The sequence below is a fragment of the Phocoena phocoena genome, chromosome 8, assembly GCF_963924675.1.
Source record: "Phocoena phocoena chromosome 8, mPhoPho1.1, whole genome shotgun sequence".
In the NCBI taxonomy this organism is placed as follows: domain Eukaryota; kingdom Metazoa; phylum Chordata; class Mammalia; order Artiodactyla; family Phocoenidae; genus Phocoena; species Phocoena phocoena.
The window spans coordinates 61,709,216-61,735,710 of NC_089226.1; the positions used below are offsets into that span (position 1 = coordinate 61,709,216).

Consider the following 26,495-nt stretch of genomic DNA (forward strand, 5'->3'; position numbering starts at 1 on the left):
TATGGTCTTCCACAGGTGCATGGACAGGCCCTCCCACCCTAGCCCTGGGAATCATGCTACACCAGGACAAAGTCTTGAGCTTCCCCATGACCTCTTATAACCAACCCTCCCAGACCCATGACTCCCCAGGTATTGTTGAGTGCCTTCTCTGCCAGTCACCATGCTAGGTGCAAGGGGCCTAAGAATGAGTAAGGTGCTATAACTTATCAGTTAGGAGTATGACACCAACAGATTCAAGACTGCGCTCTGCTCTTACTCAGCAATGAAGGGCAGCTTCAGCCTTTTGTAGACAGGGAGAATCACAGTCCCTACCTCCCAAATCACTGAGAGCTAGTGGTAATCATCTCTGGAACTGGCAGCCAAACCCTGGCAGAACAGAGCTCAGGAGGGGATGCTAGGACCCTTGTTCCACTGTGGGGAAAGGGCAGCAGTCTTGGCATGAACAGCAGGAGGGGGAAGCAGAGCTCCGAGCCTCCAGGACTGAGTTCTGAAATTGGCCACGGAGTCTCCCACAGCCAGCTTCCACCTGGGCTCGCCCCAGGTCCCTAACCCAGGCCTGCGTTTCAAGGATTGCTGTCATCCCTCCAACTGTTCTCCCTAGAGCTGCTGGCTGTGTTCTAGGCCAGGGTCATTCCTCAGCCCCAGAGCAGATAGCCAAAGGACTTACTATTTCTGCAGGAGACGTGGGTCTGGGGACAGGCATTCAGAGGTGGCTGAGCCCCAGGCGTTCCCCTTCTCTGCTCTCCTCTCCTGAAGCTTCAAAACATCAGGGCACATTTGGGAATCTGGGTCCCCTTCCCAGCTGCCTGCCCACCTTTTCGTCAAGAGGTAGTTGCACCCTCCCCTCCCCTCCCAGCCCCGGCCCACAAGAAAGCAACAAAACCATCGTGGTGAACACATCTATTTAATGTGAGGGGTGGGTACTGCTGTCTCTGTCAGTGTGTACGGGCTGGTAGGGAGACAACCAGAGGGACTTCTGCCCTGGAATAATAGGCTGCTCTGGCCCCAGGCTGGGGGGATGGGGAGCCGACCGAGGGGATGGGGTGATGTGTAAGGAGGGGAGGGGAGGGTGAAGCTCTGCACACATCCTTGGGACCATGGTCCAGGCCCACCCAGTCACCAAAGCAAGAACCGAATAAATAAAGTGCAACCGTGGGGTTGGGAGGGGGGAGAGGGAGGGCACCGGGCGCACCCGCGCCCGCAGCCCACATTCAGTGCTGCCAGGTCTGGCCCACCTCCTGGCCAGACCATCTTGTCCAATCACCCCATGTCCGTCCCTCCAAGAGCCAGGCAGGTCCCGTGCAGCTACTGGAGGTAGCGATAGGCCTTAAAGCAGTGGTTGCCCGCGTCGGCCACCACCACGTGGCCATCCGAGGTCAGTGCCAGGCCCTGCGGGCCATACAGTGGCTCTGCAGATGTGTTGATATAGGACAGGAAGGAGCCAGAGCTGTCGAACACCTGAGGGACGAGCGGAGATTGGAGGGAGCCGTGAGATCGGGCAGATGAGTGGCATTTGAGGAGGGGGTGCCTGGGGCCCAGCGGGAAACCTCACCCTGGTGCCATCCCCGGGCCTTCCTCACCTGGATGCGGCTATTGCCCCAGTCAGCCACGATGATGTTTCCATTGGAGTCCACGGCTACTCCCGTGGGGGCATTGAACTGCCCATTGCCCTCGCCGTGGGAGCCGAACTTGAAGAGGAACTCTCCGTCGGCACTGTACACCTGGCAGGGGAAAGGGCTGGGGACTGGGGACCTGGCCTCAGGCAGAAGGCGGGGCCTTGGAGGAGGATGGGGTGAAGCCCCAGGGCTGAGGACCCCCAGATCTGCAGCTATAAACCAGTTCTTCTTCCCAGGCTTCACGTCCATGCATGCCACTGCCTACTGGACATCTCCAGCCGATGTCCCTTGGGCAGCTTATCTTCCCTGGAAAAGCAGTTCTTCTTTCTCCTTCCCAAGTGACTGGCAACACCCAGGTAGCCCTGAGTCATTCTCAACTCCCCCTTCTCCTCTGTTCCACGGCCAATGAATTACCACAACCCACTGACTGTATCGCAGATCTGTACCCTATGCATATATTGCCACTGCAATGGTCCTCAGCCAGATTATTGCAAAAGACTGATCTTCCTGCCTCTAGTCTCGCCTCAGCCAGAGCAATCTTTCTAAGACACACAGGACTGCATCACCCTCCTGCCTGCAATCATTCAGTGACTGCCCGTAGCTCTTAGGAAGAGAGCAAGCCCCTTGAGGGAATAAGCAAGGCTCATTCTCAGCTGGCACCACTCCCCTCTTCAAACCTCATCTGAACTACTTGTACTTTCTGGACTACACGGTATGAGTTCCCACCTCCTTGGCTTCTCCTGTCCCCATACCTTCCGGTGAATTCCTACCTGTGCTTAGTTCCACCTGCATCAAATGCTCCTGCTACCCCCTCGCTCAGTTTCCCCGCACTCTCCTGCCACAGAATGCATCACATCACACTGTAATATCCCGGCACTTTCTTCTCTTCCCCACTAGACCAGAACCAGTAAGACAGGGAATGTGTTTGCTTTATTCACCACTGTATTCCCAGCTTCTAGCACAGTGCCTGGGACAACGCGGCCACGCCATAGATGTTAATTGTTCAAATGAATGATCTCAAGGGGGAGAGAAGGGAGGTGAGGGAGAGAGGAGTCTTGTGCAAGAGGAAAGGATGATGGAACTGTGGTCACAGAGGGAGGGAGAACACTGACCTTCACTGAATGGTTATGGAAATCCGTCACTACAATCTCATTCTTGTTGTTCACAGCCACAAAATGGGGCCCTGAAAATACAAAGTGGGCTCTCTGGCAGTAAGCCAGGATACTGAGTGGGATGGGGGAGAACATCTGGGATGACAAAGCTGTGGTGTGAGGAGAGGGGTGGGGTCTCTGGGATGATGGTGCTAGGGTATAGTGAAGGGACGGGGTCCCCTAGGGCCAAAATATAGGAGGAGGGGGTCTGTAGAGCTGGGACATCCAGGGGAGTTCTTTGGGACTGGGGTATCAGAGACTAGGTCTCTAAGTTCTTTCCCAATACCTGCAAAGTGGCGGTCAGTGGCCCCGCGGCCCCCAAAACGGCCAACCAGCTTGCCATTGGGCTGGAAGGTAAAGACGCAGCAGGACTTGTTGTCGACCACAATGATATGCCCATTCCGGTCTACAGCCACTCCCTTGGGGCCCATGAGGCGGCCAGCTCCAAGCTTGGTCTGGAGGAAGGGGATATCCGTTAGGGGCTTTATCCTGCCCCGTGGGGAGAGTAGTCGCAGCCTGGCACCAAAGCAGAACCTTAGGCTGAGGGTGGATCGAGCAGTCCAGGCCCTGACCACCAGGAGGCACTAGAACGGACATCTCAGCTGGCCAAGGGTGCAGAGTAGAGTGACAGCAGGCCTCTCACCTTGAACTTGCCCTCAGGGGAGAAGATGCTGACCCAACGGTTGTCATAGTCTGCCACGATAATGTCTCCATTGGTGTCCACGGCCACACCTGTGGGACGCTGCAGCTGCCCAGGCGAGCGTCCTCGGACCCCAAAGCGGAACTTGAACTGGCCTTCGTTGGAGAAAACCTGGAGCAGAGGAGCAAGGGAGCGAGGGGGCAGGAGGGGAGAGACTGTGGGCACAGAGGGGAGGGAGCAGGACCCTGAGGGAGGAGACCCACCCCCATTCATTCAGCACTCAACAAGCACTTTCTGACACCCTGCTGTGGGGAGAATCTGACGTTGCCAGCGAAGACCTTAGGGGACAGGCAGCAGAGGCGTGAATGGGACTGTGGGAATGTGAAAGGGGTGAGAGGTGGTCCAATAGCAGGGGCAACCTGAGCTAAAAGCCTAACAGGGACGCCAAGAGCTGAACCAAAGTTGGCGAGTAAAGAAGGAGGAAGAAAGGTGTTTAAGCAGAGTCAGCAGTACGTAGAAGGCACAGAGTCCAATAGGGGCGCTGCTTGGATTCAGTATGGGCACTACTTGCCTAGTGTGGATGGAGGGCAGTGGGCACTCCCGTAAAGAACAGAAGGAGTAAGGTTTTATTCTGGGTATGATGAGAATTCACTGAAAATTTCTGGGCAGGAAAGTGACAAGAGGAGATCTGACTTGGTAATATAATAAGAAATATATTTGAGGGACTTCCCTGGTGGCACAGTGGTTGAGAATCTGCCCGCCAACACAGGGGACACGGGTTCGAGCCCTGGTCCGGTGAGATCCTACCTGCCGCGGAGCAACTAGGCCCGTGTGTCACAACTACTGAAGCCCGCGCACCTAGAGCCCCTGCTCCACAAGAGAAGCCACCACAACGAGAAGCCCGTGCACCACAACAAAGAGTAACCCCCGCTGCCGCAACTAGAGAAAGCCCGCGCGCAGCAACGAACCCAAGGCAGCCCAAAATAAACAAATAAATAAATTTGGGGGGAAAAAAAAAGAAATGTATTAGGCCTTTGTCCCCAGTGCCTGGCACAGAGCTCCTCAAACCCTTAAAATTTCCTGATCAATAAGTGTCTTTTGTCATTCATAAGGAGTCTCTTTTGAGTTTATGCTAATGAGGTGACTTAGGGTGTTGGGGGGGCGCTAGATAGCTTCAGGATGGGGCTGGTCACCAGAAAGACCATCTGATTAAAGGGTCGGAACTTTCAGCTCTACCCACCAACCTCTGGGAAGGAGAAGGGGTGGGGAGCACAGATTAAGCTTTATAAAACTTCTTGAACAAGAAGATATGATGAGCTTCCGGGTTGGTGCCAGGAGGGTGTGTACCCCAGTTCCACAGGAACCAAAGCTCCTTATACTAGGGACTCTTCCAGACCTCACCCTATGTATCTCTTACCTGGCTGCTCATCTGTATCTTTTATAGTATCTGTTATAGTAAACTGATAAACGTAATTAAATGTTTCTCTGAGTTCTGTGAGCTGCTCTAGCTAATTAACTGAACACAGGAGTCGGTTGTGGGAACTTCCACTTTATAGCCGGTTGGTCAGACTACAGGTGACAAACTGAACTTTTGATCAGCATCTGAAGTAGGGGCGGTCCTATGGGACTGAGCCTTCAACCTGTGGGATGTGATGCCATCTCCAGGTAGATCGTGTCGGAACTGAGTTGAATTTAAAGGATCCCTGGTCAGTGTCCACTGAGAACTGGAGAACTGCTTGGTGGTGTTGGAAAAAGCACATGGGAGCTTTTTCAGAAAGAGCACTCTGTCTGCAGGGAGGAGTCGAGACTGGAAGCTGGCCGGCCAGGCAGAGGTGCTGCAGTGGTCCAGGTGAGAACTGATGATGGCTTGGACCAGGGCACTTGCTGGAGGGAAGTAGATGGATCGAGAGACATACAGGAGGAAGACTCCACAGGACTTAGCAGCAGACAAGAAAGGGGTAGGTGAGGGTGGGGGAATGGACATGGATTAGCCCGTCCAGGCTATGAGGCTGATAAGGTAATCTGGACAGAGGAGACCTTTCAACCTCTCACCCTCTTGTACTTCTTCCACCTTAGCAACATGCTCAGGTCTCACCATCCTAAAAGCACCTAGGATTTTAATGCTCCTCTCCTCTATAGCTAAGCCTTCTTGCTTCTCCTTCACAGCCACAACATCACTCACTGCATAAGGCTCACACATTGCTTTGTTAAAACTCTAGGGACACAAGAGAAATCAGAGCCAGGAGCAGCCTTGGAGGACTCAAGTTATGGGCCTTGGCCTTGTTCTTTGATCCAGATGTTCTCCCTCCTGCGTGGACTGAGTCCCCCGCCCCTGCATCATCTCTGTTTCTTAGGCCCGCAGGGCTGTTTGAACTGGTCTCACCAATGGACATCACTTCCTCCTGATGTGGACCTCCCATCATGCCCTTCCCTGGCTGATCAGAAATGCCCCTGGCTTCTGCCCTGGTCCCCTGTGGTTGGACAGCACTTGGAGAAGGTAGGCGCCACGGGCTGAAGAGGTGCTGTGAGAGGGATGAAAAGGTACCACCAGCTGGGTAGTGAGGCAACGTTGTCTGCCTCCTCCACTCCGAGCAGCTTAGTTTCTAGCTCAACACTGAGGCTTTAGGGGGTCTTCCTCTTCCCAGCCTATCCTAACCTATCCCACCCATTACACCTGGCCAACTCCTACTCATCCTCCAGTTCTCAGAATTTCCAGGTCGCTTCTTCAGAGAAGGTTTTGTGTGTTTTTTTTTTTTGCGGTACGCGGGCCTCTCACTGCTGCGGCCTCTCCCGTTGCGGAGCACAGGCTCCGGACGCGCAGGCTCAGCGGCCATGGCTCGCGGGCCTAGCCGTTCCGCGGCACGTGGGATCCTCCCGGACCGGGCCACGAACCCGTGTCCCCTGCATCGGCAGGTGGACCCTCAACCACCGCGCCACCGGGGAAGCCCCAGAGAAGGTTTTAATGATCAACTCCATCTCCTATGTCAATATACACACATAAAGTTAAGTCTCCGTGATATATGCTTTTTAGCTCTTTTCACAACAACTGTCACTCCTGTCACTAAATAACTGCTAAGTACCCTCGTTCCCCCATCTAAGGATGTAAGCCCCAGGTGGGGCAGGGACTGTGTCTGTTTTGTTCGCTTCTGCATTTGCAGCACTGGAATGGCAACGGGCACCCAGCAGACATTCAACAGATGAATAAATCCGTCAGCTCACTCCCAGACCAGAATCGCACGCCTCCCCTGGGATGCCGCACAGCTATCTCAAACTCACCGCAGGCAAAAGTGAATTCATCAACCTATTCCCAGGCCCGCTCCCAAATGGCAACACCGCCTACTCAGGTCACCAAGCCCGGCAATTCTTGATCCCTCCCTCTCCCTGGATATCTGATGGCTCGTCAAAACCTGCCATATTTGCTGCCTTATCTCTAGAATCTGCCAGTGCCCTGATTTGATCCTTAGCATCTCTCTCTTTTGCCACGGTAGCAGTAAGCAACTTCAGGACCTGAGTCTACTTGGGGGAGAGGCCAAAACAAAATCAAACGAACAAACCAGTGACTCTGGCAGAGAATGAAAAGTGCTGTACCGCTCAAGGCTGAGGGAGCTTGGAGGAGAGTGCGATTAGCATTCTGCCTGCAGGAAATGAGGACGCTTTCACAGAAGAGCTGATAACATTTCTGGACTCAGACCGTTACCCAAGGATGTAATGTATCCAAATCAAATGCCTCACTCAGAATCACAAAATGCTTCTTCTTTTCTGTCAGCTGATGCTGATCCAGCACAAGGAGAGGATTTGCCTCAGCTGCCGCCACAGCCGAGTCCAAAGGAGGAGAAGTTCACGAGAGCCCCAACCCTCATGAACTGAGGGGGAGTCCCAGTGCATCTGGCAGCCTGGCCCACAGCAGACCTGAGGACCCCAGAGTGAGAGAACCTCAGCTGTGGAATCGAGAGCCAGGCTCCTAGCAGCTATGAGGTTGCTGCATGGGTGGCAGCAGGGGCAAGGAGGATTGCTGTAGCAGAAGGAAGTGTTTGGGGGGGGGGAGGGGCTGCACTAGGCCCTCCCTCTTAAGTCCCCACCCTGAAACAACAGACAGACACAGGCCCTCGTCAGGGAGACAAAGTGGCACATCTTTCCGGGGATATGAGTACCCGTGTGTGTGCACCCCAGGGGAAGTTTCCCAAACCTCAACTTTTGTGCCAAAAAGCATCCTTGGCGTAAGAAGGCGGAACGGAGCTGGAGGGTGGAGGCTGTGATGGAGCAGGGCCTCAGCGCCACCCCTACCCATCCAAACCCCTCCACTTCTCACCATCCAGCCTGGACCCAAATGCCTCCCTGCGTGGACCTGAGCTTCTCCTTTCCTCTGCTCTTAGGAACAAGGTGGGAATAAAGGCGGGCTAGACAGGCTTGGGAATAGAGTCATGGAAGAGTTCCTGGCTCTTTCAGCCGGCTAGGTGGAAAGCAACGGCCAGGAGGAGCTGACACCGAGGTGACAGGCCTTTGGCAGAGCTGCGTCTGTGACGGGGGTACTCAGGCAGAGGGTCGGGAAGAAGTTTAAATGTACAGATGGGAAGTAAGGATCTTCGGGGAAAAGTTTTACTACCTGACAAAACGTTTCCAAGAACTGAAAGCCTACAGTAGTTAGAAACAATCCTGTACAGAATAAAATCAAAATTCCACAGCTTCCTCTCCAAAGCCATTTACAGCGTGACCTCAGCTACTCCACTTCTAATAGCAATCTCCCTCCAGCCACTCTGGGACCCTTCCAGTTCCCTGAACGACGCCCTATAGCACCTTCCCACCTCCTGGCTTTTGTCCCCACCTGGACAATGGTATTTTCAACAACAGCTAAGAGTCAGAAGGTTCGCTTGGTGCCAGGCTCAGTACATGCTGTCATTCAGTGCTCCCAGCAACCCTCTGAGGTGTTCTTTTCCTAATTTTACACATGAGTTAACCTAAGCTCAGGGAGGTCACATGACTTGTCCGTAAGTGGCAGCGCTAGGATTCAAGCCCAGGTGTCTGGTTTCAGAGCCTGAGCTGTGACGTGCTCTGCTGTGCCTACCACACTGGCGCCCGTCACTGGCTCTGCCTGTTCGTAGGCTCACTACAAGGAAAAGAGAAAACCGCCTTTTCTGGCTTTCTGGAGCTCAGATGCAGCAGAGGCTACGTCCATCCAAGTGGCAGATGCTTTACTCGGGTGTGTGAGGCGCTGGGAGGGCCAGAGGCAGGACCACCTGTGAGGATGCGCTATAGTCTAGCCACTGGAAGCCACCCCTTTTCACAGGTTCTCCCCGTTTGACTGTCTAGTCGACTGGACGTTTGCAGAGACGGGCACAGACGACACGCATTCTGGATCCACGCAGGCATGCTGGGAGATAGTGGGGAGCTGCAGAGGCTGTATCCTGACCACTGTGGTGGGCAGAAAGCGAGCCAGCCAGGGACTCAGGTGGAGGCAGCGAGGAGGGAACAATGAGCCGGATCTTTGGGGTCCAGGAGCTGGTCTGGCCTGAGCCACAGCCTGGGAGGTAGAGGCTGCCGGCACAGTAAACCCCAGTGCCTAACTGTGAAGGTGCTGGTTCCTGCTGTGGCCCTTGTGGAACGGATGGCGAGCGAGTGGGGGAGGGGTGGTGCTGTGATTCATTGCTCTTTAAGTAAAGGTACTATCTGTAGGGTTTCACCCTTCAGGAGGCGACCTGTATACTTTGTTGGGTTTTTGTTTCTTTGTTTTATTTTCGTTTTGTTGTTGTTTTACTAGGCTGTAGCTTGAGAATTTCTATTTTGGTGTTCGGGGAGAGCTTACCTGGATACATTGGTTGTTGCTGTCTGCTACCACTATGCGGCCGCTGCTGGCTGCGGACACACCCTGTAAATTGGTGAATTCACCCTTCTCCCTTCCGCGACTGCCTGTGGGGAAGAAACGGGATGGAAGCAAAAAATGCACACTGAGGTCATTTTGAGTCTCTGGCCCCGCCTCATCCGCCCTCTGCCTCCGCCCAAGGCTCTCTGTACCAACGCGGAAGACGAGCTCGTCCTCAATGGGGTTGTCCTTCCGTTTGCCGCCGGTGCTGTACATGGAGCTGGGCCTACGCACCGCCTTCTGGCGCACGTGGCTGCCCGGGCCGCCAGGGGACTTGACGCGGCGCTTGACGTCGTCCGGGGAAGGTGGCAGGTCCCCAGGACGCAGGGCCCGCACGCGGAAGGGGCTGCCGCGCACCGGCTGTCCATAGAGCAGCACCGAGAGGAGCAGCTCGCCTTCGGAGCGCGCCGTGTACACCAGCTCGTACGTGCCGTTCTTGTGGTCCACCACGGGCACCGGCAGGCGTGTGCCGTCGGGGCCCGTGATCTCCGCGCGCAGCTCGGCGCTGCCCGTACGCACCAGCCGCCCATCCTTGTCTTTGGTAGTGACAGTGAGAGAGGCGGGCTGGCCCACCAGCGCCTGGCGCAGGCCCTCGCCAGTGGCCACCGTCTCGTGTGCAGTGGCGCTCGTAGTGAGCAGCGCGCCCAGATTGAGCACCGATCGCCGCAGCCCATCGACCTCGAGGACCAGTTCCAGCTGCGCGTTCTCGTGGGGCCGCTCCGGGAAGGCCTGCGCTGCCAACGCCGCCAGCCGCTCTCGCATGTGCTTGCGCACCAGCAAGACCTCCGGGGCCGAGCCCAGGCGCAGAGCCTGCTCAGCGAAGCTGCAGCTACTGCCGATGTGCTCCTGGCCCTGGCGCAGCGTGTCTAACTGGGTCTGCAACACCTGAGGAGGCGTTAGGGGAGGGTTGGGTAAGCAGGCTCGTGGAGGGCAAGGTGAGGGGGGTCTCTGCGATCCCTGATGAACTTGTACTATGGCACGAAGGGAATACAAGAGGGTGAGTGTGGACGAGGGACACAGATGCCCACGGTACCTACTGGCCACGCCAGAAGGGGGCAAGTATAGACTAGGGGAAGGGGTGCGCGCGTGTGGGGAGCAGGGGACGCGTGGAGGCGACAGGCCATCTCACGCTGGACGGTGGTGGGAAAGGGTGAGCGGACACACCTTCTGCTTGGCTCCACAAATGGCCTCCAGGTCGCTGACCAGGGCCTGCTTGCGCTGCTGCAGCGCTTGCTCCAGGTCCTCGAAGGCTGCGCTGATCTGGGCCAGGGCCTCTGCCTTGCGCTCCTGCAGCTGCTGGTTGATGCCCCCCACTAAGGCGATGGCAGCGGACAGCTGTGGTAGTCTGGGGAGGGGAAACAGCTCATACCAGGGCTGCCTGAGGATGCCCTCACGAAGCTGTCCCTTCTCCCCGGAGACCCTACTGCCGCCCTCCAGGATTTCCGCTCCCTGAGACACCCCCCTGCCCTCCCTAAGAATTTTATCTCCACCCTCCCGAAGGTCCCTCCTCTGCCCCCGCCGAGACACCATCCCAGACGGCCCCACCAGCGCGGGCTCCCGCCGGGCGCCTACCGGCCGCGCACCGCCTCGAGCTGGCGCTGCAGGGCCGCCTTGTGTTGCTCCACCACGTCGCGCAGCAGCACGGTGCCGTGCTCCCGGTGCTCGCCGGCGCGGCACTCGCCGCACATGGCCGTCTCACAGGCCTCACAGTAGAACTCCATCGTCTGGCGGCGCAAGGACTCCCGTCAGGCAACGACTAGACACCATGCTTCTCTGTCCCCGGCCCTCCCCCACCCCACCTGCCTTCCTTGCCTCTCACCTTCCAGGTGCACCCCCGCTACCCGGACCACTTAGAATCCCCTCTCACCCGCAGCCACTCGGCCCCTCCCCCGACCTCTCCTCCCCCTCCACCCCAAGTCCTGGCCTCACTGGGCCTGCTTGGGCCCACCTTGCCTTCATGGTTGGGGCAGGAGAGGGGGCGGCCAGCCACTGCGCTGAGGGGGTGGGGGTCCTCGGGGTCGTGGGCCCCATCAGGTGCCTGCTGCATGGCCTCCATGAGGCTGCTGATGAAGAAGTTGTTCTGCAGCGCAGAGACGCCCTGCTCAGGGAGGATGGACGTCTGCCGACACACTGGACAGGACAGCGTCAGGCTCTGGGCAGGGATGTAGTTCTGGAGGCATCTGGCCGGGGAGGAGGGCGAGTCAAAGGGATGAAGCGGCAGGGCGGTGTCAGTGCACCCCTCCTGTCACCTGCCATGGGCGCCAGTCCTTGTGCTCACAGCTGTGCTGCCACATTCGTTGAGAAACCTCTCTGGCCGGCACACGCCTCTTGTCGTAACAGCGGGGGTCAAAGGCCTCACCTCTCACAACTGAGCGGCAACGCATCCCTGACGTCTCTCAGAGGATCAGACATACACGCATTCCTCACAGGGTGCGCAGACACAGGTTCACCTTTCACAGGTGTTTACAAACCCTTCTCACAGAAAATGTGTGACTGCCTACCCCCGCACCATTAACTCATTAAACATTTACTGACCACCTGCTCTTGCCAAATTTGTGCCAAGCTCTGGGGATACAAAGATAAAGCACAGTGCCTACCTCTAAAATACTCCCCGTTTGTAGAGAAAAAAAGTAACAAAATTAGAGTTTGTAGAAGTAAACAGTGTGATGATTAAAGGTATGGGTCCTGGAGCTAGGCTGCCTGGGTTCAGTTCCCAGGTCAGTCAACTCTCATACTGTATGACCCCTGACAAGTTACTTAACTTTTATGAGCCAAGGATCTCTCCTCTGCAAGATGGAGACAGTACAGGCTTCACAAGGTGTGGAGAATTAAATGTAAAGCGCTGACACGCCTGACTCCCAGAAGGTACGATATATTATAGTATTACAATACTATTATAACACTAATTACAGCTATTAGGATTACCTGTCATTAATGTAAGGAACACAGAAGATGCAGTGATAAGGAAATGCACAGAAGGGGCCTCTGGTAGTAGAGAGGGTAGCCAGAAAAGGCTGAAGAGGAGGTGACGTAAGCAAAATCTTCCTGGACAAATAATTGTTCTTTTTGTTTTGTTTTTTTTTTTTGCGGTACCACTGCTGTGGCCTCTCCCGTTGTGGAGCACAGGTTCCGGACGCGCAGGCTCAGCAGCCATGACTCACGGGCCCAGCCGCTCCACGGCATGTGGGATCCTCCCGGACCGGGGCACGAACCTGTGTCCCCTGCATCGGCAGGCGGACTCTCAACCACTGCGCCACCAGGGAAGCCCAATAAATAATTGTTAGTCTGACCAAGAAAGGTGCAGGGAGAGGAGGAAGGGTGTTCCAGATACACAAGGTGGCCAGAAACAGCACAGTATGAGTAGGGAATTATAAGCAGTTCAAAGGATGCCCAAGGCAAGGAATGGTAAGGGAAGTGTGGAGAGAGAGGCGTGGGCCAGTTCATGGAGGGCTCCTGGGTCACGTCAAGGAGCTTAGAAGCTATCTCAACAGCACGAGCGAGCTGCAGGAGCATGGTACAGCCAGCTTTCCATTTTATCTGCCTCTGTGTGGAGGGTGAATGTGAACATGATGAGACAGCAGACAAGGGGTAGGAGCACCGTCCTCCTCAGCATCCAGCTACCATTTATTAAGCACAATGTGGCAGGCTGTGCTTTGCACTTGGTGTTTGTTAATGGACTCAGAAAGGGTAAGTGGCCCAAAGTAACAAAGCTAGTAAGCACGAGAGCCAGATCCGAGGCGAAGCATGTGCTTAACCAAGGTGCTCTTGTAATAGTCCAGGCAAGAGGTGAGGAAGCCCTGCATTTAGGCAACAGAAATGCAGACTGAGGTGGAGCAAATCTGAGAAGTATTTGAGAAGTGCAGCCGGTGGGTAGTGTTGTCTGATTAGACATGGGGAGTGAGAGATGAGTCTCAGTTGACTCCCAGATTCCTAGCTTAGATGACTGAGTGACATTCACCACGATGAGAAACACAGAAAGAGGACTAGTTTACAGGGAAGTTCAGCCTTGCCCTGGTTGAGTTTACTGTAACGGTGGGACATCCAGGCAGAGGGGATCGGTAGACAGCTGGGGAGAAGGCAGGTTAGAGATAAAGACAGGGAGGCCATCAACATTTAGATGGCTTCTGTAGCCACGGGAGACGATATGATCACCAAGAAGGGGATTACAGCGCCAAGAGCAGGACAGAGCACCCAGCAAATACTGAAAGAGGAGAGCAAAGAGGAACGGGCAGAGAGGTAGGAGAGAGTCAGGGCAGCAAAGTGAGTAGTGCAATTTCAGAAGCAGGGAATGAGTGGTCATCAGTGTCAAAAGCAGCTGAGGAGTCAGGGAAGCTAAGGACTGGAAAATGCCCACGGAAACTGGCAACTGTAAGAGTACTTTTGTCTGTAAGGAAAACAGTGAGTGGAGGGAGGGGTAGAGGAAGGCAGGCTTGACTCTTGCCAGTTGAAGAGTGAATGGGAGGTTGGAAGTTTGAGTAAAAAGTAGGTTGATGGGTTAGATGGCAGCTGGGAGGGACAGAGGGACAAAGGAGTGTTCTTATCTGTTTGTAACGGGAGGCTTGAGCACGTTTCTAAGTTGAGGAGCCAGTAGAGAAGGAGGGAGGGAAGACACTAGAAGACATGGGACGAGGTCTGGGGATGGGACAGTGGCTCAGGCTGGCTTGAAGAGAAGGAGTGGACCCCATCCTCTGGATGGAGGGAGGGGAAAATGAAGTGGATGCACTTGAGCACAGGGGGCAAAATTAGAGAGAGGATGCCCAACTTGCCTCCGGCAAGGTCAGCTGCTGAAAGCGAAGGAGTGGGGTGGTGGTGGGAATCCAGGGAGACAGGGAGGCTGGGATCAGTCACTGAACGGAGCGGGAGAGGAATCTTACTAGAAACAGACTGACGGCGGCTGTGTTTGGAGACCACAAATCTGTGGAGGGAAGATTTACCTGTTGCAAAGTTTCCCATATCCTCAATCTCTTCTCTTAACGTTCTCTACACTTCTTGATCTGAATTAATTAATTTTTCTTTATTTAACAAACACTATGCGCCAGGCACAATGCTAAGTGCTTCACAAATATTAACTTGTTTGTGACCTAGTTTCCCCTTCAGTCTTCTCGAGTTGAGAGTGGTTTTTGTCTCATACTCCACATTCCTCAGGACCAGAAGGTGGGGTTGAGTCCTCCCCGCCCCCAACTGGAACATTTCTAAATTCTTCTCCTCCAGCTCCTTGGAAGCTCAGGCCTGTCTACAACACCCCTCCCTGATGTTGTCTCCACTGACTCAATGGTTGCTTCCCCATTGGCCGAAGTCTTTCTTCTGGCTCACTCTCTTCTGTTACCCTCCCTCCCACCCCAACACACACACACTCCTGCCATCATTCTCGGTGGCTCTGACATCCACAGGGTGACCCACCCCCCATCGAGATTTCTTAGTTCCTAAGCTTCCTCTCAGCCCCTCCCCCCGTGATCTTTTCCTCCAGTTCACCTCAGCTATCCACTCCCATGCTCCCAGCACTACCTATGTCTCATCACCCATCACGGCATCAACTATGAAATCTGCATTTCAACCATTCTACTCAGTTCCCCTGTAATTCTCTCCCCAGCTTTGCTGAATCTGGAGTTTATCCTGAATACCTTTGAACTCATCAAGATCTCCGTCCTACGTGTCGCATATACCTGGCTTACGACTGCTCCTAACTGGCTTCCTGTTTCCACTCTTGCTTCTCTAGAGTCCACTCTCCAAACGACAACCAGAATGAGCTTTAAAAAAAAATCTAATTTATGGAATTCCCTGGCAGTCCAGTTGTTAGGACTCCGTGCTCTCACTGCCGAGGGCTCGGGTTCGATCCCTGGATGGGGAGCTAAAATCCCATAAGCCATGCGGCGCGGCCAAGAAACAAAAGTCTAATTTATGTCACATTACTTCTCTGCTAAAAAAAAAAAATCCTCCGGTGGTTTCCCACTGCATACAGAACAAAATCCAAAACTTTCCTAAAACTGCCAAGCTCCCCCGTGAACTGTTCTGACTCTTTCGGACCTCACTTCATCCCACTTTCCTCCTCACTCAGTCACGCTGGCTTCTCCCCTGGTCTCTGAACGTGCCCCACTCACTCCTTTCTTAAGGCCTTTGCATGGAACAGCGCGAAGATAATCCTGTTGCCTGGAACAATCTGTACATGTCTGTTTCCTTCTCATCCTCAGGTCTCAGGTCAAATGTCACCTCCTCGGGGAAGCCTTCCCTGATGACTCTACGTAGACCAGCCCCTGGCCCAGCCGCCCGCACTTACTCCCTGTTTATTTCCTGGAAAACACTTAGCCCAAGCTGTGACTCTCCTGTTTGATTATTTGCTTGCCTACTGTCTGTCACCTCCCACTAGAGCATAAGTCTTTGAGAGCAGGGACCAAGGGATAAATGAATGAGTAGTATTAAGAGAGAAGGCTCTCTGCAGTTAAACCTGGATTCAGACCTCGACTATTTACTTGCTGCGGAGCCTCGGAAATATCTCTTCATTACTTAATGACTCTGAACCCTAGTTTCCTCCTCTCTAAAATGGGGATAATAAAGTATCTGTTGTGAGGATCAAGTAAATCAATACGTGTAAATCACTTAGCCAGTCCCTGGCAAACAGTAAGCAATCGATACACGGTAGCTATTGTTATAATTTCTCAGGCACTGATTTTCTCAAGAATGCTCAGTGGTCTGGATATAGGAGAAGGTATGGAGCTTTCCAATTACAGCTCAGATCCAGGATTGGGCTTCTGCCACGTGGGTTTAGAAAAGGACAAAGGTGTGTGGGAATTGTAGAGGCCTATGGTCCACCATGGGATTCAGGATGGGTAGGAAAGGAAGGGAGACCGGGAAGGAGCTGGGAGAAGACGGAGCAGTCAAGGGCATTGGACATCTACATCCAGTCAAAGCTGGTGTAGTGAGAGTGGGGTAATGGAAGCCAAGAGTGGGATACTGGAGTCTGTAACCACAGAAGAAGTGGTATTATTCTGGGTGATGGCAAGATGCAGGGCGTCGCTGGGAGGGTGTCTGACTGAGGTGGCACGGACTACATTTATCTGTAGTCTGACTGTCAGATGATTTGATCACTATCTTTCTCCTTCACTATACTGTAAGCTCCTTAAGAGCAAGGATCATATCTGCTTTTGCTTATCACTGCTTGCCCAGTGCCTGGGACAGGTCTGGCACATAGTAGTTGCTCGATAAATAAACATTTGTTAAGTGAATGAATAATAGATAGAAGCCCAGAGGCTGGGAGCGGTCGCCTCTCATTCAGTGCCTCAGGACAACAGTGAGGACAGGCAGGGAGGACAGACCTAGTTTTGAACATCCTCCCACTGGTCAGAAAGTTCTGGTGCCAGAGCTGGTTGAGAGTCTCAGCTCTGCCTGATTTCTCTGGGAAGGCTGCCTTGGGGTTTGGGCAGGGGCAGAGGAGGCCCTGTTCTGGGCAGGGGCCACAGACCAGTGTTAGGAACCTCCGGTCCTCTCACGGGTTCTTGCACCGAACCCTTACCTCCTGTAGGCTGGGGTTCATCTCCTCCCCTCCATGTGTGCACACACCTCCCTCACCTCTTACAGGTTTACACGTGCCACTCCCTTCTCCGGGGGCCCTGCAAGGTCCTCATCCCTCCCCGGTACACACACCCTCACCTCTCACAGAAGGTGTGCAGGCAGGGCAGAACCTTGGGGCACCGGTACCGATCCAGGCAGATGCTGCACACCAGGAACTGCTTGTCCATTGGCTGGACCTCTGGGCCAGGGCTGTCCTCCCTCTTCGCCATGGTGCCCACGGATGGCACCTACCACTCACACCAGCCTGTGTACGGAAAGACGGTCAGTACCAGGGAAGCCAGCAAACCCTCTCCCCACCTGATCCCCTGCAGAGCACTAGCCCCATCTCTTCTCTGCCAGGGACCGAGCAGGGTGAAGAACATGGACTGAGTACCCTCTGGGCCTGCTGCTCTGGTTAAAAGCACAGGCGTCAGGTTAGATTGATTTAAACCCAGCTCAGCCTCTTACCAGCTATGTGACCTTGCACAATTCATATACCCTCTCTGAGCCTCAGTTTCCTAATTTGCAGTTATGGAAATAATAATCCCTACCTCAAATGGTTGTTTTGAGAATTTGCGATAGTGTATGTCAAGTGTGTGGTACGGGGATGCCCTTCACTGACACACCCACCCTTCATCTCCTCTGCCTCCCCCAAACCCTCCCCCGGGAGACTTTCCTGATGGAGTGTCTCTCCTCTGACCACCTGCAGCCCTTCTATCTATGCTCTGACCCACCTCCCAGCACAACTGCCCGGGATCACATTCTTTTCCACATCCAATCAGTATCCAGGTCTCGTGGATTCTGCCTCCCAAATACCTTATCCCCTTTTCTCCAACTGCACAGATACCACCCCGATTCAGGTGCCACCAATTCTCTCCAGCGATACAGCAACAGCCTCCTAACTGGTGTCCTTCTCCTCGCCTATGCCTTCTCATCCCTCTCCCTCACAGCCAGAAGGAGGCTTCTAAACACACATTCCATCTTATCACTAACTCCCTGTTTAAATTCTTTCAATGGTTCTCCATTGTCCAGAGGACAAAGTCCAAACTCCTTAAATTGGCCAACAAAACTTAGCTTTGGCCCATACCTCCCTCTACCACCTCACGTCTCATGATTCTATGAGTAGTCACACTGGTTTCTTTCTTTTCAGTTCCTGGAAAACTCCTTGTTCTCTTTTGCTTCTGGGCAGTCACACATTCTGTTCCCTCTGCCTGAGATCCTCTGCTCACCCCCACTTCGTCTGGCTAACTCTTGCTTATCTTTCAGGTCTGCACGTAAATGTCACCTCCTCCAGAAGGCCTTCCCTGATTTCCTGAAGTCTGGTGAGGTGCTCCACCTTTATGTCACTCTGCACCTTGTCTTTCCTCCATCCTGGCCCTTATACACTATACTGTAATTTTCTTGTTATTTCTCTGCTTTGTCCAGAGTTCTTGAGGAGAGGCATTATATTTTATTTCTTTTTTATTCCTAGCACTTAGCACAGAGCCTGACATAAGGATTGGTCTATATTTATTGAATTAATTCAGTAATTCAACAAATATTTATTAAGTGCCTACTTTGTACAGGCGCTGGGGATAGAGTGATAAACAGAACAGATATGGTCACTGTCCTCGTGGTGCGGAGGTAGTGAAAAGTAAATAAATGAATAAATATATAATTACAGATTGGGAGAGGGGAGTGCTATACAGAAGAAAAGGATGCTATGAGAAAGAATGCTTTTTTGATTGGGTGATTGGGGAAGGCCTTTCCAAGCAGGTAACTTTTAAGTAGAGCTTTGAGGGCTAGAAGGAAAATAGTAGGGATGAGGGTGTGGGCATCAGAAAGTGAGGGAGGGAAATCATTCCAGGCTGAAGCAACAGCGTTGAAGGAAAGTCCTTAGGCAGAAACTCACTGAGAACCCGAAAGGGTTCATGTGGTCAGAGCAAAGGGAATAAAAGGCCACAGGGGAGTTTGGGAAGGTAGGCTGGAATGAGATCACAAAGGACCTTGATGTTAAGAATCTGGGTTCTATCCCAAATTGGGAAAGAAATGATGCAATTTACAAAAAATAAAAATAAATTAAAAAGCTACATACACTGGCAGCTATGAGGATTGAAGAGGAGCCAGGGTGGAAGCTTGGGAGGCTACCCCAGTTCTTCAGGTAGGCTGATGTTGGGTATTAGCAGAGCTATAGGCAAAAAAGTGGACTGATTTGAGAAATAACCATGAGGTTGAGTCAAAAGGACACCACGATGGACTGGATGTGGGAGGGGAAAGGAATGACAGTAAGGCCTCCCAGGTTTCTCCCCTGAGGGTGATGGGCTATGCCTAGAGACAGTGAAAGCTAAGGAGCTGATTTGGGCCATTCCATTTTAACCATGAGACGTCTGAGAGGTGCCTGTGTGATACCCAGGTAGAGATGTCAAGTAAGAAATAGAATATAGGAGCTCCAGGGAGAGGTCTGGGCTGGTTTTTGACTTGGAAGCATTGGCATATTAATGACACAAGGCAATGATAATGGATGGGACCATCTAGGGATAGAGAGTGAAGAGTGAAGGAGAACTCAGAGAGATGGGAGGAAGACCAAGAATGTGTGGGGTCAAGGAAGTCAGGGGAGGAGGGGCATTCAAGAAAGAAGGAGCGGTGAAGTAAGATGAAGACTGGAGAGCGTCCACCAGATTTGGCTGTGGTGGAATGGGAGGGGCAGAAGTCAGGTCAGAGTGATGGAAAGATGAATGGAAATGAAGAAATTAACACAGCAGTTGTAGACAATTCAGGAGAGAAATCTGGCCATGAAGGGAAGCAGAAAGAGAGCCAGACTACTTCAAAACAGGCAGTGACTGGGAGCAGGTCACCACTATCTGTGCCCAACTCCATGCACCATGGCCCTCTCTAAAAACAATGCGTGAATGAAGAATGAATGAATGAATGCCGTGGGGCCAGTCCAGAGTCCGCAGCTCTCTCCAGGTTTGCGGAGGGGCAGGAGAGGAGCTCAGCTGCATGTGCCTTATGTTTACGTGAGGGTGGGCATGGATAGGGTAGGAAGGGCATCCCTGAATGTGGACAACGGGATTCTGAGGTTCTTTCTCCAGATGTGCAGGGTTCTGAATCTGGAGACTTAATACAAAGACAACAACATAGCAGGAGGAGGACAGACCGAGGGTTGGCAGAGGGAACAGGAGGCCGGAGCCAAGCTGAAGCTTCTGTTTGGCGAAGGGGAGGGCTGAGAGGAAGAGTAGGAGTGGTCTACTGGGCCCTTCTGGGGCAGCTGGAAGTCAGGCTCCGCCTCTCTCCAAGCCCAAAGGGCTCTCCCAGCCTGTCACACAGGGGCGGTGATTGGGCAACATCCAAGCACGGACAGCTCCTCCCTCCCTTCCCCTTCCTGCTTCAGTTCCCCACCCAGACGTGCTGGGCATGCAGCCGCTGAGGTCACACCCCTGCCTAAATCACCAAGATTCCCTTCCTCTCCTGGGCTTTTACTCCCACCTCTCCCATCTCGCGGCTCCTTAGAGATCTGCCCCCCAAGGTCCTATAGGCCATGGTTTAAATAGACTGTTTATCACAGCAGGTACTTGGAAGATCTTGAACTCAGAGCTGAGATTTCACCCTCCTTCCTCGGGCTGCCTACTGCCATCTCTGCATCCCTTATCCTTCCCATCTTTTAACTGAGGCTCTAAAGGCACTTCATTTCCTTTTTCAGCATTCATTCAACACCTCTGCTAGGCCTGGGGATACAAAGATAAATACTCGCAGCTCAGCCTTCATGGATTCCACAATCTAATAAATCAATTAATGTAGTGCAATATGGTGAGGGCTATGACAGGGAAGCACTGATTGCTGAGAGTCACCTAACCTAGATCTGGGGCGAGGGAAGGATGTGCAGGAGGCTGGAGGTCCAGAGAGTCCTCCTGAAGAAAGGGCCATTCAAGAGCTCCAGGATGGGGAAGAGTTAAAGAGAGAATGGTGCCTTCTGCATCAGGAGACTGAATCAAACACTGTGACAGGGGAGGACTAAGAAATGAGATGCAGTGGTAGGCAGGAGCTAGATCATACAAATCTTTGTTGGCCTTATTGAGGAGTTGAGACTTTACCCTTCCCTGCTAGGGGATTAAGGCTTTATCCAAAGAGCAAAGGAGCAGGGTGGGGAGGTGAAGAGGGTTTAAGTATAGAGTGAGAGAGCAAAAAGAGTAAATTTTTTTTTTTTTTTTGCGGTACGCAGGCCTCTCACTGTTGTGGCCTCTCCCGTTGCAGAGCACAGGCTCTGGACGCGCAGGCTCAGCGGCCACGGCTCACAGGCCCAGCCGCTCCACGGCATGTGGGATCCTCCCGGACTGGGGCACGAACCCGTGTCCCCTGCATCGGCAGGCGGACTCTCAACCACTGCGCCACCAGGGAAGCCCAAAGAGTAAATTTTTGACTGCACTGTGGGAAACAGTTGAGGGGTGTCATGAGCAGAAAGTTAAGAGACTGCCATGACATCGTAGAGGAGAGATGATGGTGGCCTTGATTAGGGGAGTGGCTAAGGGGAGGTTGACAGAAGTGAATTTTATAGGGAGGAATCAATAGAACTTGGTGACCAGTTGGTTAGATATGAAGAGTAGAGGGAGAAGAAAGAATTAGAGATGATTCCCAGTTTTCTGGCTTGAAAACTCTGAAAGACAAGCAGTTTGGATGGGAGGGTGACAGGCTCAGTGTTTAGTAAGAGGAATCTGAGGTGCCTATGGGACATTTGAGAGGTCCAGCTGGCAGGTGGAAAGACAAGCTGGAGCCTAGGAAAGAGGTCTGGCCTGGAGATATGGATTTGGGAGTTGGTGTAGAGATGGTACCTGAAGGCATGGAAGTGGATGACATCACCCAGAGAGGGCATAAGGTGAGAAAGAAGAGCCTGTGACTGCGCCCCAACAAACCTCAACATTTAAGGGACAGGCCCAGAAAGCAAAGCCTGAGAAGAGGGCTTCCCTGGTGGCGCAGTGGTTGAGAATCTGCCTGCTAATGCAGGGGACGCGGGTTCGAGCCCTGGTCTGGGAAGAGCCCACATGCCGCGGAGCAACTAGGCCCGTGAGCCACAACTACTGAGCCTGCGCGTCTGGAGCCTGTGCTCCGCAACAAGAGAGGCCGCGATAGTGAGAGGCCCGCGCACTGCAATGAAGAGTGGCCCCTGCTCGCCGCAACTAGAGAAAGCCCTCGCACAGAAACGAAGACCCAACACAGCCAAAAATAAAAATAAATAAATTAAAAGAAGGCCCAACATTTAAAAAAAAAAAAAAAAAAGCCTGAAAAGAATTGAAAAGGTGTGGCCAGAGAGGCAGGAGAATCAGGAAAGAGATATGAAAGCCAAGGGAGAAGAGAGCTTCACGAGTAAGAGAACAATCTTCATTGTGAAATGCTGCAAACAGTTCCCATGATCTAAAGCCCAAAAGAAGCTGGTATTAACCTCAGGGAGTGTGGTTTCTAAGGGCTGGAGGAAAGGAAGCCAGATACAGGGGGCTGAAGAGGAAGTTGATTGTGAGCAAATGAGGACAGCCAGTGCCGATTCCACCTGATCTTTGACATCTGCAAAGGATGTGTTCCAAGGCTTTTCAGTTTCTCCAAATTCTCAAACAGCATCTAACTTCCTCCATGACTTCCTCGTACAACCTCATGAGAGTCCCAGTATAGATGACTGACACAGCTGTGAGTGAAGGTAGGTGACCGAGGCATTGTTAAAAAGTGGATGCAAGAGGCCAGTTAGGCTCACTTGCTTCTGAAAATGACTCACTCCTGGTCACTAGCCTCCAAGTGTATTTGATCATTTGAGGCTTCAGCAAAATGACAAATGACTGCAGGCTACAGTCTTTGGGTTTTCTTTGAAACAGATGAAGCCTTGGAGGAGGTGAAGTCCTCAAAGCCAAGGAATCCTTGCAATAAGATTGGCAGGGAAGGAAAATGATGAAATCTGCAGTACCAACTCTCCCACCCACTACTGCCAGACTGAGTAAGTAGATGAATGAACCATTCAATGAGCTGATCAACCTATCAAACAATCAAACTTCCCTGGGCCCTCTGGCAAGGCCCTTAAAGTGGTTACTGGAGACACAATGCTGAAACAGACACACTCCCTGTCCTTCACAAGTTCTCAGACTAGTGTGGGAAACAGACATGGAAATATACAACTACCATGTGATAAGTGTCATGATATTGACATATTCAAACTGCTACGGCAGCAAAGAGGAGGAAGTACCCAACTCTGAAGGTGGTGGAGAATAAAGAAGACTTGCAGAGGAAGGGATATATGAGCCGGCTCTTAGGGGACAAATAGGAGTTTGATAGGTACACTGGGAAAACAGTGAGTAATGGAAGAGAAGCATCAAAAATTAAGAAACACAGACCAGTTGGGCAAGAGAGCAAGACTCAAAAGGGCAGAGGCTGTACTTGATGCTATCACAACCCACTCGATGCCAGTTCTCCACTTGCCTCTCTGGCTGCTCCTTCACTGTCCATTCCTTATATGTCTAGCTCCTCAGGGCTTTGTTCTAGGGCCTCTTCTCCCCTCACTTCCATACTCTGTCTGGAAAATCTCACCATCTCCCATGGTTTTGGTTACCGTCCACTTGCTAATGACTCCCAAAGCCTTATCTCCTGTGCAGAAAACTTCTTGAACCCACACCTGTATATCCAGCTGTTCCTTGGACATCTGTACAGGGATGATGCTAGACACTAGTCTAAAACTGAATTCACTTTCCCCTAACCTACTCATCTTGCTGCGTCTCTCATCTCAGTAAAAGCCACCACCATCCACCTAGCCACATCAGCCAGAATCCTGGGAGTCTTTTCAATTCCTCCTCTTCTTTCAACTTTCAGATATTAGGTATGACTGTTATCCTTGCTTCTGCTCCTATAATGTGTCTAGGTTAAAAGTCAGGAGATCCAGGAGTTAGTCCTGACTCTCACTAATTTCGCCAATGCAAGGTAAGACTCTGGACTACTCCATCCCCTTACTTGCAAATTGGGGGAGGGTATCTTTTTCTTCCCCAAATCTGAGATTCCCAAGGTTTTCTGTCCAGCCAAAGGTCCCTACAGACTGTAATATGTGCCCATGATTAAATCCAATCTTGTACTACCTTGAGTATGATTGCTGGTTTCCACAGGAAGGCTAGGTGTGTTAGAGAGTGGCTGTAGTTGTCCCCACCTCCCTTCCAAAATTAATGTTTGCTGAGTTTAGGGCACCCATGACACTCCCTCTGGGCACCCCCTACCCTGGCCTAGCAAAATGGTTTTGCTCCATTTTTCTGAACACAGGCTGTACTATATCAACTATGGGCCTTTGCTCAAGCTCTTCTCTTAGCAAGAATGCCATTGTCCCCTACGTGGCTGAGGCAGCACCTGGCACACAGAGGGTGCTCAGTATATGTTGGTGATAAGAGAGCCATCCATGCTTTAAATCACTGCAGTATCCTCTCACCAGACAGAGAGGCAAAATCAAAGGCAGTAACAAGACAAGTGAACGAAGTTCCAAGGAAAACGACCTCCACTTAACATAAAGAAGCGTTCCCATAAGAGAAGTAGTAAGTGCTCTGTCACTGGAGGCATGCAAGCCAAGAGAAGCAGGGCACCTGTCAGGCCTGCAGCTCTGATTCCAATTCTGCAGCAAATAAGAACCCTGCTTAGGGGATGAATGGGCACTGATGAGCTGGACAGACAGGCAGGGAGAGACCTGTGAAAAAGACCTCTGCACCTGCTCCAACCTACCAGATCTCATCTTCCTACAGGGGCCAGTCCTGGGTTTCTGCTTTCCACATCGGAGACCCCCACACCAGGAACAAGCCCAGGGCTGGCCTTTAGTGGACTGACCTCCCTGGGGTGCAGCCTGCCCCTCCAACCTGCAACCATCTGTCTCTGCAGGTTTGCAGCCCATGATCTGAAGCCAAGTCCAGAAGGGAGGAGGCCAGAACCAGGGAGGAGCCTGGGGTCCTCCAGGCGGGGCCCAGGCTGCAGGGGAAACAGAAGGGTCCTTTCCTACAAGAAACAGCCTCCGGATGCGGCTTCCTGTCCAGAGGCCAGTGCTAGAGGAGGAAAGGGTGTCCTCTATACCCGCTGGTGGGCCTCTAGGTGCCTGAGGAGGGAGGGGGTAGCAAAGGGTGGAAGTGTCTGCACCAGGGAGAAAGGAACCCTCGGACAAGCTGGGCCACAAGATTCCAGAGTCCCACTCAGCAGCCCCACCCGCTCCCCCACCCCCCACCATCCTCGGCCGCAGCGTTCGACACCCTCCGCCAACATACACAAGCTCCCAAACCCCGCGCTCCTCCAAGGAAGCATCACCCATCCACCCGCGCCTCCCCCCTCAAACATGGACCTCACGTGAGCAGCCACAGCCCGAAGAATCCCCCCACTGCTCTCACGGACAGGGACACGCCTCACGTGGACAGAGACAGGCACAGCTTTTGAAAAGCATCTATGCCCTCACCCACAGACACTCGGACAGACACACCGCCGCTCGCACCCGGACCGGGACCTGGGCAGACGGGGATACAAACGCACCCCTGGGGGCCGCCCGTCGCACTCACCGCGGCGAGGCAGGATGGGAGGGCCAAGACCCGGACTGCGGCCACTCCGAAGGGCCCGCGGCGCTGCTGCTGCCAGCGCCCGTCCGCCCGGCTCTGCCCGCGGCGCCGCCCCACGTCCCGCGCCTCCGCCTGTCCCCGCGCCGGCGCCGCCGCCGGACCCGCCGCACAGGCCGGAGGGAGGGGCCGGGGCGGGGCTGCGGACCAGCCGGGGGAGGGGGCGGCTCGGAGACCGAAGACCCACCCACGCCCCGCCCGCCGCCACGGAGGCCCCGCCCGCCCCAACCCCACCCGCACCGCTCCTCCAACTCTCCCGAAGCTCCTGCAGGAGCTGCCTACCCTGTCGGGCTGGGGAACCCTTGAGCAGGATCCCGGATCCCGGATCCTCGATCCCCGCCAGCTGCCTCTGGCTCCCGACGGCTCCAGGAAAGGGCAGCGCAGTGGGTCTCAGGGACTGGGCGGACGCTCCGTCACGAAAAGGCAGCTGGACGGCAGGGTGTTCGGACTCTGGGAGCCGGTAAGGGCTGTCTCCTGGAGGTGCCCTTCCAGGCTTTCCTGGGGGGGCTCCTACGGACTATGCTACTGTGGTCTCTGCCGAGCAGGGGGAGACAGGGATCGCCTGTGCCTCGGCACGGATCTCTGGGCGGCGGACGAGCCCCAGGGTAGAAGGGCAGTACGCAGAGCTCTGGGGAGAAGGGGCTGACGGGGTAGAAAGATGGGGGACTTAACTTGGTTCAAGGTGCCTGGCTCTCTCTCAGGAGCCCCCTCGCGAGGAAATTATGGTTCAGACCATCCAGCGACTCCCTTCCACCCTCCAAAGACCAGAGCAATTCTCAGAATCATCACCTTGTGGAAAAGCAGCCCCGGTGGAAAATAATAAAAAGTATAACAGTTAACAAGGACTGAGTGCTTATTATGTGCCAGACACATAACGAATCACTTCACATATATTATCTTCTTTAGTACACATAATCTTAATAGGTAGCTTCTTTTATTAGCCGTGTTTTGCAACGGAAATAACTGAGGGCCCTTGGCTCCCCAGACATTAACCCTGATCACTCAGGCAGAAAGTGCTGGAACCAGGGTTTGAGCTCTGCTTATAGGTCCTGCCTCCAGTCACTTGGAACCTCAGTACCTTTCATGTTGAAAAAGCCCCAGTGGCCCACA

The 26,495-nt window shown here is 53.3% G+C and overlaps 1 protein-coding gene across 2 annotated transcripts; it reads right to left on the reverse strand.

The window, feature by feature from the left end:
* Positions 1-887: 887 nt before the first annotated feature.
* Positions 888-25,423, reverse strand: TRIM3 (tripartite motif containing 3). 2 transcript variants are annotated; one of them, XM_065881273.1, is made up of 12 exons: positions 25,332-25,423; positions 16,909-17,074; positions 11,213-11,444; positions 10,837-10,988; positions 10,429-10,609; positions 9,417-10,149; positions 9,208-9,311; positions 3,411-3,578; positions 3,054-3,222; positions 2,729-2,799; positions 1,581-1,721; positions 888-1,458 (listed from the first exon to the last, which is right to left on the reverse strand). In XM_065881273.1, exons 2-12 carry the CDS (start codon positions 17,037-17,039, stop codon positions 1,306-1,308), a joined length of 2,235 nt encoding a protein of 744 aa, XP_065737345.1. In that variant the 5' UTR covers positions 17,040-17,074; positions 25,332-25,423; the 3' UTR covers positions 888-1,305. The 2 variants fall into 2 exon arrangements, with proteins under 2 accessions (XP_065737345.1, XP_065737346.1); XM_065881274.1 differs by lacking the exon at positions 25,332-25,423 and having other exon boundaries at positions 1,306-1,458; positions 10,837-11,078; positions 16,909-17,000.
* Positions 25,424-26,495: the final 1,072 nt, after the last annotated feature.

Bases quoted from the DNA above. Each gene is read 5' to 3' on its own strand.
- TRIM3 (XM_065881273.1), bottom strand. From the start codon at position 17,039: ATGGCGAAGAGGGAGGACAGCCCTGGCCCAGAGGTCCAGCCAATGGAC. The intron at 3,223-3,410 runs GTGAGAGGCCTG...CCCTTCCTCCAG, and splicing joins CCCCTGAGGGCAAGTTCAAG to ACCAAGCTTGGAGCTGGCCG. The intron at 1,459-1,580 runs GTGAGGAAGGCC...CTCGTCCCTCAG, and splicing joins GGGGCAATAGCCGCATCCAG to GTGTTCGACAGCTCTGGCTC.